Below are 12417 nucleotides of genomic sequence, written 5' to 3' on the forward strand. Positions count from 1 at the left end.
GCCAAGCTTTAGGCTCCTGGTTGGGTGCTCTTTCCACTGTTCAGGGAAGAAGAGGGAGGGTGACGCCAGCTGTCAGTGGGGCAGGAGGGGTGAGATCCCTGGAGCCACCTGCTTAGACAGGAAGAGGTGGAGGAATGCAAGCCCAGATTTCCCGGGAAAGGGCTCAGGACAGGAGGGGTGGGGGTTAGATTAAGGAGGACTTCCTGATAGTCAAGAGCCCTCAGAGGCCCTAAATGTCCTTATCAGGAGGCCCAAGGCCCTGTCTGGTGCAGCAGGACTGAGAGGTAGCCCGCCAGAGGCAGGGGGATGGACTAAATGACCAGAGCAGGGGAGCAGGGCGATGGGAGAGGGGACTTCCTGCTGGTGACGGCCTCGTTTCTCTCCCCATGGTTAGGGCTTTGCAGGTTTCCCCCCTCTCACTCCCCAGCCATCATGCCCTCTCCCCACCTCGACCCTGCAGGAGCCAGCACATTCCCACCCCCGCCAACACCGCTCTCCCTGCCAGCCCAGCCCACAACCTTCTCAGACCATCGTCAAAGACGCGGGACCCAGCTCCCCGCCAGCCTTCAGGACCCTTGTCCTGAGCCAGGGCACCCAAGCCACCCTAACCCTGAAAGCTCCATCATCAGCTCCAGTGTGCACAGAGCTGTCACTCTGCACTTAACAGTTTGCCCGGTCAATGCTTGCCCTGGAATTCTCACTGGACCCCCTGACATTCCCAAATGGTGGTGGGGGGGCGGGGGGTGTCGCAGAGGCTCCCATTTCACAGATGAACAAACAGAGGCTCAGCAAAGACAAAGGCCTCTCGGCCAAGAAGCCAGGAGCAGGTCATCATTCACACTCAACCAAGCCACAGTCCCGGCGGTGACCTCTAAGTCCTCTCCTTCCAACACCAACCCCAAAGCAGCCACACCTCCACTCGGACCCCCCTCTCCAGGCCCCACCAGCACCATGGGCCACCATCATCCCTTGTCACCATCCCACAGGTCCCCTCCAATGATGGTCTCCTGGCTGACGTGACCCTCTCCTGCCCAAAATGGCCATAGCTGTCCTCTGCACGTGCCTGGTACACGGCACACACTCAGTAAAGGCTTGTTGACCGAGCTCATGAATGGGTGAGTGAAGGATGGATGAACAAGATCCCTTTTACCCCCAGAACCAACACACTGAACCCTCACAATGAACAGCACAAGGCTTGGCACCGCAGGGCTATGATGAGACCCTGGGCCCTGCCCTCTTCCTGCCCAGTGATGACCCAGGTTAGAGGGTCTGCAAGGCAGGGGTCTCAGCCAGGTGGACTTCAAAGCAAGAGCACCCACAGACCCCACCCTAGCGGCAGAGGGTCCCCCGGCAGGGGACCAGAAGCAAACAGAAGTGGGACAGAGTGGCAGAGGAGAACCAGGACCACAGCCATGAAAGCACAGAGCGATTGAGCCCACCCACAAGGAACATGGAGCCCCGTCCCCACAGACACCACTGAGATGTTTCCTGACAAAGGCGGCAGGGAAATGGGCACCCCAGGCAGCCTTTCCTGACTTCACTGCCCAAGTATCCCCAACCTGCAGACAGGGAGACTGAGGGCAAGAGAGGGGAAGTGACTTATCCAAGGTCACTGGCAGCTGGCGGCTCCCTGCTCCCGGCCCAGGCTGGCGCCCTCCCCCTGCCCAGCAGAGAGGCAGCCTTCACAGCCGACCGGCTTCCACCGTACATGGCTGGTTTGCGCCTCAGCAGAAGCGCTGACTCAGCACTGGCTGGCGCGGGGCAGACAGCAGCCAGGAGCATGCCGGAAGGCAGGGGGCTGCGAACTCCTCCAGGGGGCAGCCCCTGGCAGGGCACAGTGAGGTGGCTCCCAAGGGTAGACACTGGAACACAGGAAGACCCTTGCCCGGCCACCTGGGACTGCAAAGCAAACGTCCCTGCTCCGGTGGAGTGGGGAGAACCCCGTCTTCAGGCTCCGCAGGGGGCAGCCGTGTCCTGGATAAAAGCTGAGCCTGGGGATTCAGAGAAATTGAGGATTTCACGCCAGCTTTAACACATCCTGGCTGCACAACCTGGATAAAAGTTACTCAGCCTCGGGCTTCCCTGGTGGTGCAGTGGTTGAGAATCTGCCTGCTAATGCAGGGGACACAGGTTCGAGCCCTGGTCTGGGAAGATCCCACATGCCGCGGAGCAACTAGGCCCGTGCACCACAACTACTGAGCCTGCGTGTCTGGAGCCTGTGCTCTGCAACAAGAGAGGCCGCAATAGTGAGAGGCCCGCGCACCGCGATGGAGAGTGGTCCCCGCTTGCCACAACTAGAGAAAGCCCTCACACAGAAACGAAGACCCTATACACAGCCCAAAATAAATAAATTGATTTAAAAAAAAAAAAGTTACTCAGCCTCTCTGAGCCTCTGACAGCACCTACCTCTTGAGGTGGTCATAAGGGTTAAAAGGTGATACTTCAGGCAAAGCATTCAGCACAGTAAGTGCCAGCTCTTGTTATTATCGCTCCTGAGCCCTCCTCTGTGCTGGACACACGGCTGGGTGCTTTGCAGGAGTCATCTCTAATCATCTTTAATCGTCCCATTACAGAGATGAGAAAACTAAAGCTCAGGGAAGGGAAACTAGAGTGAGTACAGCCCACCACTGGCCCTTCTCCCAGCCAGTTACACGCCTAAGAAGGCTCTCAAAGTCTAATCTAGGGTGGAAAATGGGTTTCCAACTGATTAGTCATGCTGCCACGGGTGCCCTGCTGGAGGATGCTGTTATCGATTAGCAATGTCTGCACGGATGAGGGCATGGGTACTAGCAGCGTCACTGGCACAAATGTACCTAACTCACAGAGATAGAATCTGATTTTCCCTGGAAACAATGTCCTCTGAAGGCATTATGTTCTATCTAAAGACTTGATGCCCAATGTCTTATTGAATCTACCACGAGCAGTGTTTACTCAGCTGTATGTGAGGGTTCTGTTCAGCTTTTGGGCACGGGTAATAAGAGCGATGACCACACGGGTGGCAGTTTTTCGAGTTTACAAAGATCCATTTTCGCATTATGTACTGCTTTGGTCTTCAGTGCGGTCCTGTGAAATGGGTAAATACCACCGCCGTTTGACCGGTGGAGAAACTGGGGATCTGTGAGGCTAAGAAACTGGCTTATGGTCACACAGCAAACAACAGGCAGAGCCAGCCCATGGGTCTGTCTCACCCTGGTTCCCAGTGCTTTCCACACGCCACCCACCCATGAGTCAGCACCACGGGGAAAAAAATAAACAAACAGCGCCATGGACCCCTTGACATTTCAGACCCAGTGTCCTTCCTGCTGAAACCCTGCTGACAGTGCATGCTCAAGGCCCAGGCCAGGCAGGCAGGGAGTGGTGCTGACATTTGGGTGAGCGGACCTTTCCCACCCCAGCTCACCAGCTCGTGGAGGGTCCCAGCAGCCTTCTGGCTCTCCAGTGAGTCAGGTGGTGACTCAGGGCCTACCTCTGGGCTGGATGAGGAGCTGAGTCAGGGAGCACCAAGCTTCAAAGGGCAGCTGGCTCTGAGCCAGGGCCCCTCAGCTCCAGGGACACTGGCGCTCAGGACAGTCTGTCTGGGGCAGACCTCCCACACTGCCCTGCCCCCTCCCGGACCTGCTGGTCCTGATAGCCATTCCCACTGGCCTGACCCTGATGCCTACATGTCCTCCCATGTTCCTTTGGGCTCTTGATGGGGAGCAGAATCCTGCAACATCTGGAAATGCAAAGGGTCATTTCTGGTTGTCACAGTGATTGAGGGCCACTACCTACCAATATTTAGGGACCAGGAACACCAAGTGTCCTGTGCAAGACAGCTCAGACCACAAAACACTGTCACACCCAAAATGCCAACCGTGCCCGCACTGAGGAGTAAGGCGTTAAGCACTGTCCCCTCCCTGAGCTCCCTCCCAAGGACGAGGGGCAGGAGGGAGGTTCCGGGCCAAGGAAGAATCCTGGAACCCTCAGCACCTGATCAATGACATCCCCCTCCCCCCGCACCCCAAGACCCGAAAGCCCAGCCTGAGTTCCCCATGATTAAGCCTCCACTCCATTCACTAGTGGAGATCCAGCGAGGACACTGCCAACACGCTCCCAGCGAACACTACAGGAGCACCCGTGGTGCTCCAGGCACTGTGCTGGGTGCTGGGGTCCCGCAATGAACAAGACAGGCTCGGTCTGTGTCCTGGTCACCTGATAGCACCCTGGAGGAGGCAAGTGTTAGATTCAGAATCACATACGGGCTAAAACTGAGGGGCTAATAAAACAGAGGGGCTAATAAAACAGAGGGGCTAAGGGGGAATCACAGAGGGCTGCCCTGAGGAGGTGGCACTTAACTGTGATTTGAAGGATGCAACAAAGGACCTGGCCAGGTGAAGAGGAAAGGAAAGCATTTCAAGAGGAAGAGCATGTGAGAAGGCCCTGAGGCCCGGAAGAGCTTGGGAAGCAGAGTGAGGTAAGCGAGGCAGGGGGGCTTAGGGGGCTGGTTAGTGCTTTGCTCTGTTCCTGCAGGGTGATGGGAAACAGTAAAGGGTCTTGAGCAGGGGTGACCCGAGCAGACGAGAGGCAGCAGGTGGATGCAGGAAGAACTGTAGGAGGCAAGGTGGGTGGAGTCTCACCCTGCGTGCTGGGGTCAACTGCCTCCGGTCCAGGCCCCTGGGCTCCCCATGAGGCTCCCATCACCCCTGTAGCCACCACCCACCAAATGGCTCAGCCACAGGCAGCTGGGCCACAAGCCAGGGTCTGACTTAACTCTGCCTTCTCAGTCCCGGTGCAGACCTGAGGTTCACACCTGAAGGCTTCCTGAGCCAGCGAGACACTGCACTGACCCCCACAGTCATCAGCAACTTCCAGAACATTCACATCAGCAGGACACCAGGTCCTCATCCATCCGAGCTCCACGGCCTGAGCAAGGTGTCCCCTGACCCAGCACGTGAGTTGGCTCACCACCACCAGAGCTGTGCAGCCTCAGACCTCCTGACCAGAGGGAACAGCCGGGTCCCGGGCAGGACCCAGACAAACCCAGGCCATACAAAGGATATGGGTTACACACCATCTTGATGCACCAGTTCCGGGGGCTGGTGGTCTGTCGCAGGCAGAAGAAGGCAACAGGCGCCAGGTCTGGGTGAGGGACGTCTGGATCGACTCCGTCCAGGGGCTCCTCCGGGACTGGAGGGGAGGGAGCGGGGCTCTGGGGCCCGGGCTGCTCCGTGACTCCTGGCTCAGCTGCCGGGGCTGCGGCAGGGGAGGAGGGCAGTGGGGAGCTCTCCGCCATGTCAGCACTGAGCAGGGAGCCCTGCGGAAGAAAAAGAGATGGCACTTGACGGGGCACAAGCTTGGCACCCATTCCGCGACCCGCCTCCCCCGATAAGGGGACACGGCTCAGACAGCCCAGCCTCAGGCCCCTCGGCCTCACTCTGGCTGTGAGGATTAGGAAGGAGCTGGTGGTCCTGGGGCAGGTCTGGTCAAGCTTGCTGAGCCTCAGTTTGGGGAGATGAAAAGTGGGGAGAACAAAACATTCTTAGAGTATACTTGTGATATTATTGTTGTGAGTTGTTGGTTGGTTGGTTGGTTTTTTTCAATGATACTAGAGTTGTGTATTTATTGCATCATCGAAGTAAAGAAAATTTGCAGGAAAAAGGTGAAAGTGATCGTAAAGACAGACATTACTGCCAGGACGATGCGTGTTACAAAGCAGAGGTTGGGGTGCCGTGGGACCAGATACCAGTGTACCTGGGCAAGCCAGGATGGAATCAGGGCAGACTTCCCCGAGGAAGTGATAGCTGAGACGAGACTTACAGCTGAGCCCAGAGGCACCCCCACCCACTGCCCCACAAAGCTGAGAACCCAGAGCCCTCACACACCAACCTCTCTGCTTTACGGATGGAGAAGCTGAGGCTCAGAGAAGGGACAGGATGGACACACAGCCAGGTAACAGCAGAGACAGAGCTCCACCAGGGCTGGATTCCTGGGTGTGTCACCTGGGCACCCACCCACAGCAGCACTCAGAAGGGCCCTGTGCTTGGTTTAAAGCCCGGCTGTCACCAACTTGAAATCCTTAATACTTTTTGACCAAGGCTCCCACATTCTCATTTTGCGCTGGGCCCTGCAAATCACGTAGCTGGCTGTGACTTCAACACAGAGGTACTCTGACATCCTGGCCTCGTCTAGTGTTCATTCCAACCCCAGAAGCCTTATTAGGCCCATTTAACAGATGGAGAAACTGAGAAGGGAGGGGCATGCCAAGGCTACACACTGAACTAGGGCATGTCTGGGGGCCGGAAGCCCAGCACCAGCCCACCAGATTCAGCGATGACTGACTGTGGCCTTGCTTAGCCCCCTCCTCAGCCAGCCAACGGCAGGGCCCGCCTCTCCACACCTCACCCAAGAGGTTACCAATCCCTGAATCCTCACCCACTGGGGTCTCCTGGGCCCTGGCACCCTGGCAGTGCCAGGCTGGGCACTAAGAGTAAGAGATCCCTGGCACCCAACCGGCTGCTGCCCGCGGCCGGTGGGCAGTCAGCTGAGCCGCCCAGAGCTGATACATTTGGACATTTCTCTGGCTCCTGGGGACAACAGGCGGGAGTTGGTGCCTCCTGCCACTTCGCCCGGCTGATCAGACAGGCAGAGTTTTCTCCTGAGCTCAGGGCTTTGCTCTTGGTTCCAGAAAAACAGCCACGGGCCTTACATAAGCTCCCAGGCACCTCGGCCCTCCACGTGTCAACCACTGGGCGGAAAAACATCCTCCCCAGAATGGCTGCAGGTCTGCTCACCACCGTGCCAGCCCAAGTCCACCGCTCCCCGCACTGGCCCTCGCTCCCGCCAAACTCGACCTCGTCAGGTCCCAGGGCAGCGGCTGCCTCCCCTAGGTCTCTGCTCACACGGCTCCCTCTGCCTGGAGCACCCTCTCCCCATCTCCCATCCACCATTCTCCCAGGCCCTGACGATTCATTCATTTGTCCAACAATTATTTCCTGAGCACCTACTGTGTGCAGGCACTGTGAGGGCTCTGGGGTTAGGCTGGTGAAGAAGCCAAACTGGGCGCCAGCCCTCATTCAGCCTTCACTCCAGCAAGGGAAAGAGGCACACGGGTCAATTCATTTTTCTCTCTGGGTTTCCATAGTTCTTATCACCACCGAACATGCTGTATAATTTATGTATTTATGATTCAGTGTCTGTCTCCCGACCTGAAAGGAGGCTGTAAGACAGCAGGGACTGTGGTCTGTCTCATTCACTGCTGTATCCCCCAGAGCCTGAAACAGTGCCTGGAACATACTAGGTGCTCAATAAACATTTGGTGAATAAATAAAAAGTGCTGGGAAGTAAATAAACAAGGAAGAAAGGTGGGAGTGGGGAGAACCCACCTCGCCCTCTCTAAAGAAAGACCTTTAAGATAAAAACAAGAATCAGAAGTCACCAGCCATGGGTGGTCTCGGGCAAGAGCCCTCCAGGTACCAGGAATGGCTGGGAGGCTGGAACGCTCAGTGCATTTAAGGAACGGAAACGAGACCAGTGTGGCTGAGCAAGGGGCAAGGAGGGGGGATGAAACTGAAGAGTTTGGCAGGGCCCACTGTGAGCTCACGGAAGGAGCTCGGGTTTTAGTCCAAGCACCAACAGGAAGCCACAGAAGGGTTTTTATGCAGGGAGTGGTTTGCTCTGGTCTCTGTTTTAAGCCGTCCCTCTGTGGGCTGAAGGGAGACAGGGTGGAGGGGCAGGGGTGGAGCGAGGACGGCGGGAAGGAGAGAGATGGGCTGGGCTGGCCTGGGATGCTGGCGGAGGCGAAGGGAAGGCGGTGGATCTGAGGTATATTTTACAGGCAGGAGAGCCTGGCCTCGCCTTGGCCCCCATGCCACCGCACCTAGCTCTGCCGAAGTCCTGCCTGCAACCGCAGAGGTGGGAAGAGCTGCCGTGGCCTCTGGGACCACACAGAGCCGCTTCCTCTCCTCCCTCTAAGCTCTGTCCACGTTGTACTAACTCGCTCTTTGCCTCGCTCGGCCCTATTGAAAGCTGTCACACTGTGTTGTCCTTTGCCCTCACACCTCTCCCCACACGCTGCAGGGCTCCTAGAGACCACGACTGCCAAAGCCACCAACCCACTCCCCAGGGCCCAGCCAGCCTCCACCGCTGACCTGCTCCCTCGCAGCTGCCCAGGCGACAGCCTTCGGGCCTGCTCCCCATTCCCAGTTCCCTCTGCTCCACGCCTGCAGCCCAGCTTCTGGCCCAGCTACCCATGTGCCTACAGCGGAAGGTTCTTGGGCATTTGGCCGCTGGGGCCCCCTGGGCTCCAACCTGTCTGCAGATGGAGCCTCAGAGAGGGCAGAGGACTTGCCTTCGGTGGCAGCATTGGTGGATTCCAGCTCAGGCCCATCTGGTCCCAGAGTCTCAGCTGCTTCCACAGCCAAAGCCTCCTCCCTCTAGATGGTCCCAGGGGGGCCCCGCAGGCAGTGGTGTCGTAACTCGACTGGCCTCCACGAGCAGGGGCAGGACCCCAGTGTGCCTAGAACACCCCACCCCCACTCCTGACCCCACTGGCCTCCTGGAGCCTCAGCCTTCCTCTCCGTTAAGCTCAGCCTTCCTCACCTGCCTCCCTCCGCAGGCCCCTGTGAAGAGGCGATGTAACCTCGATGGAAAGGCTCTCTAGGACCCACGAAGGTGGCTGTCGAAGCGTGTATGGGGCCAGCTGTGCCATCCCCAGGGGCTGCCACCCAGCCCTCTCTTTGCTATCACCACCATCTCCACCACCAGAACCGCCATCACCGCCGTCACCGTCATCTCCACCGTCACCACCACCGCCACCATCATCACAGCATCACAGAGGCTCTGATTGAGTCTGACCCTGTACCAGGCAATGGGCAGAGGGCTTTCTATGCATTGTTTATGTCGATTCCCAACACAGTCCCATGACGTACAGACCATGCTTATTCCTACTTCATGGAGAAGGAGACCAGGGACCAGGGAAGTCCAGCAGTGCCTGAGACCATGCATCTAGTATAGGGCAGGGTCAAGGTCCCAGTCCAGGTCTGCAACCCCTGAGCACAAGCGCTGAACCATCACAGGCACCACTTTGGGACAAGGAAAGGTGCCCTGGAACCAGTCCTTCCCTCCCACTTAAGTCACCAGGCAGTGCAGATATAGCTGCTGGTCCAGCCAAGACCCCCAGTGTGGGCAAAGACCCACCAAGTCTTCCCAAGTCTATGGAGAAATCTGCCTCCCAGAGCCTTCCAGAGCCTTTAGAGTGTGGTATGGGGAAACCTTGTGTCCGCAGAGCTCGGAGTCCTGGCGGAGAAGGACCTGAGGCCTGGCCTGGTCACCCCAGGCCATGTGCGTGCATGTGTGTGTGTTCACAGGTGCACACAGGCAATAAGCAACTTATTTATCCTTTTGTCAACAACCACACATCAGCTAATGTCACAGCTCAAAGAACAAGCTACAAATTCAGTCTGGGAATTCTAGAATCCAGGAATCTCAGAATTAGAATATCTTAGAATCACCCAGGACCTTAGAGGCCCAAGATACTAATTACGGTCACCTTACACTCTATAGTGTGTGTTTCAGAGCACAGGCGCTGGAAGCCGAGACCTGTGTCAGAGTCCCGGCTCTGATGCCAGCCCACCTTGGCACATGGCTCAGCCTGGCAGGGACCTCGGATACCCTGTTTATAAAATGAGGGTGGTGGCTGCCCCGTGGCAGGCTCGCTGGGAGGATGAACTGGAGTAACACGTCAGCACCTGACCACGCCACCAGCCACTAGGCCAGCAAACAATGAGCCTGTGATGGTCTCCCACGCTTGTGAGCGCCATCAGCCACAGAATTCCAGAACCCTGGAACGTAGGCATCCCAGAAACACAGCATCTGGTTTTAGACCCTGTGGGCTCTAGATCTTTACACAGGGAATCTCTGAAAAGATTGGGACCCCTGAAGTGGCCTAATCATCACCACACACATTCACCAGCACAAAGACCACACAGTCACACTCACACACACCCTCACACACACAAGCACACACAGAGACATACATACAATTACACACTCACACGACACCCAGTCACACAGACATCCATCTTACTATCACACTCACAGACACGATCAAACTCACACACAGACACACACTCACAATGACACACACACACAGACACATACAACGTTTACTCACATAGACATGCACTCACACACCTCACAAGCTCATTATCACAGACACACACCACAGCGCCCACTCACACACCGCACACACCAATGCAGAGCCTGCATCTAGAGGCCTGGAGAAAAGTCTCTACGAGGCTGCAGGAAACCTGCCTCCCAGAACCTCCCAGCCGGTGTCTCAGAGCCCCTGGAACCCTCTGCCTGCTCCCTCTTCTGCATGACAGCCCTGCAGATGCGGGATGACAGCCCGCCCACCCCCAAGCCTCATCTGCCCCAGGCCTCTTGTCACCAGCTCCCTCATCCATTCCTTGGGTGGCAATTTCCAGATCATCTGTTCCTTGGGACCTCTCCCCAGTCATGCTCAAGTTTGCCTTCTTTCCTCCACAAGGACTGGACCAGGTTTGCACCAACTCACCCAGAGTAGAGCAGACGGGTCACCTGCCTGATTCTGCAGAGACAGAGATGGATCTCTCTTGATGCAGTCTGGGAGCCCCAGAGCCCAGCTGGCAGCTCAGTCAGACTGAAGCAACTATGGGGCATGTGGTCCACTGGTCCCCTCTGATCTTCTTCAGAGGAGCTGCAGCCAAGTCAAGGCTCCTCTAGCCTAAAGAAGAATGGCTGAAATCTGGCCTCTAAGTGCAGAACTTGACACAAAACTTGCTCTGGTCTGGCCAGCTAAGCCTGCCCACATATTGCAGCCACCTTGGCTCTGTCACCAAAATCAACAGCTCACCCTCCCAGCTTTGCAGTGTTAAATGAATTAGATCAGCAACCCCTCCCATGATGGCTAACAAGACTCATAGCCAACATTATTTGTTGAGCACTTACTATGTGCCAGGCACCTCATTACAACCCAGTGAAGTAAGCACTTTTGCCCTCTCCAATTTATAGGTGGAGAAACTGAGGCACAGAGAGATTAAGGGATTTTCCCAAGGTCAAGAGCTACTTAGTCAAAGAGCTGGGATTGGGGCTTCCCTGGTGGCGCAGTGGTTGAGAGTCTACCTGCCGATGCAGGGGACACGGGTTCGTGTCCCGGTCCAGGAAGATCCTACATGCCGCGGAGCAGCTGGGCCCGTGAGCCATGGCTACTGAGCCTGCGCGTCCGGAGCCTGTGCTCCGCAACGGGAGAGGCCACAACAGTGAGAGGCCCGTGTACCTCAAAAAAACAAAACAAAACAAAAGACTTGGGATTTGGATCTGGGAGGTCCAAATCCAGGTTCCCTGTTAAAGGGTTGTCCAGGCCGGGCTGTATACAGAAGTTTGCAGCCCCCTCCCCCTCCCCCAGTACCTGTCCATGTGTCTGTCACTAGGCATCATCATTTGTTTGTTGGCCCTCGGCCTCATGACAAGTACCAGCAAGTGAGGCTGTGTTTGAATCTTGATCAGTGTGTTTGAACATTTCCCAGCAGGTGACCCTGCTGATCATTTTTCACTCACTCTGCAGTAATTAGGACCTTGGGTCTTATTTCAGTGAACAAATCAGGATGAACATGGCCCCTGATGGAGGGAGAGTATTCTAGCAGGAAGAGCACTGGGTCAGGAGCCTCAGGGCCCAGGTTCGAGTCCCAGCTCTACCCTCTCTGCATCATATAGTCTCAGCAAACTTCATTTCCTCTTGTATAAAATGCAGAACAGGATTCTTTCTCTACCTCACAAAAGGGACAGCAAATGGGAAAAGAGATTCAGAAAGTACCTTAATGAAAGAAAAACGGCTTCCCTGTACCAGGCCCCATGCTAGGCACTGTAGAGACATTTCTAAGCCTCGCAAAAATCCCTTAAGGTGCAAGTTATTATCCCAAATTTACGAGAAGCCAATGCTCCCCTGATGCTAAGTGCCTTGCCCCTTGGGGCCAGGCCTGTGACCATGGACTGGCTCATGTGTCTCCCGGCCAGGACAAGAGCTGAGTGATCCAGGTTGGAGGCCTAAGTCCCTGGACCAACGATGAGTGAAACACAGCCCTGACTGCTCATCAGGGCCGGTGGTCAGGGGTGAGGAGAGGGAAGACCCTGATGCTCTTCTCTGCCCAGGCCAGAGTGCAGGAAAGGGGGATTTGGTAGAGGGAGGGCCTCCAAGATGAAAGGAGATGGTCTGCAAGGCAGGGCCAGGCCTGTGCTGACCTTGGCCCCAAAAGACTGTGGCTTCCACCCTGGAGAAACCACTTCCCTCTCATCCTCTCCTGCATGAGGAGCCCCAGAAGCTTCCAGCACTTGCTTCAAGGGTATCCAAACACCTCATGCTTCCAAAGCACACCGCCCCCCACATGCATCAAACACAGCCCT

General features: G+C 56.4%; 1 protein-coding gene across 1 annotated transcript in view; it reads right to left on the minus strand.

The window, feature by feature from the left end:
• CACNA1I (calcium voltage-gated channel subunit alpha1 I) overlaps positions 1-5272 on the minus strand; it is a 105356-nt gene extending 100084 nt beyond the window's left edge. Inside the window, exon 1 of the mRNA XM_060113944.1 lies at positions 5040-5272. Within this exon, the coding sequence (XP_059969927.1) occupies positions 5040-5272 (233 nt within the window). The remainder of the gene's footprint in view (positions 1-5039) is intronic.
• Between the last annotated feature and the right edge of the window lie 7145 nt (positions 5273-12417).

This window comes from Mesoplodon densirostris, chromosome 11 (assembly GCF_025265405.1).
Source record: "Mesoplodon densirostris isolate mMesDen1 chromosome 11, mMesDen1 primary haplotype, whole genome shotgun sequence".
Taxonomy (NCBI): Eukaryota; Metazoa; Chordata; class Mammalia; order Artiodactyla; family Ziphiidae; genus Mesoplodon; species Mesoplodon densirostris.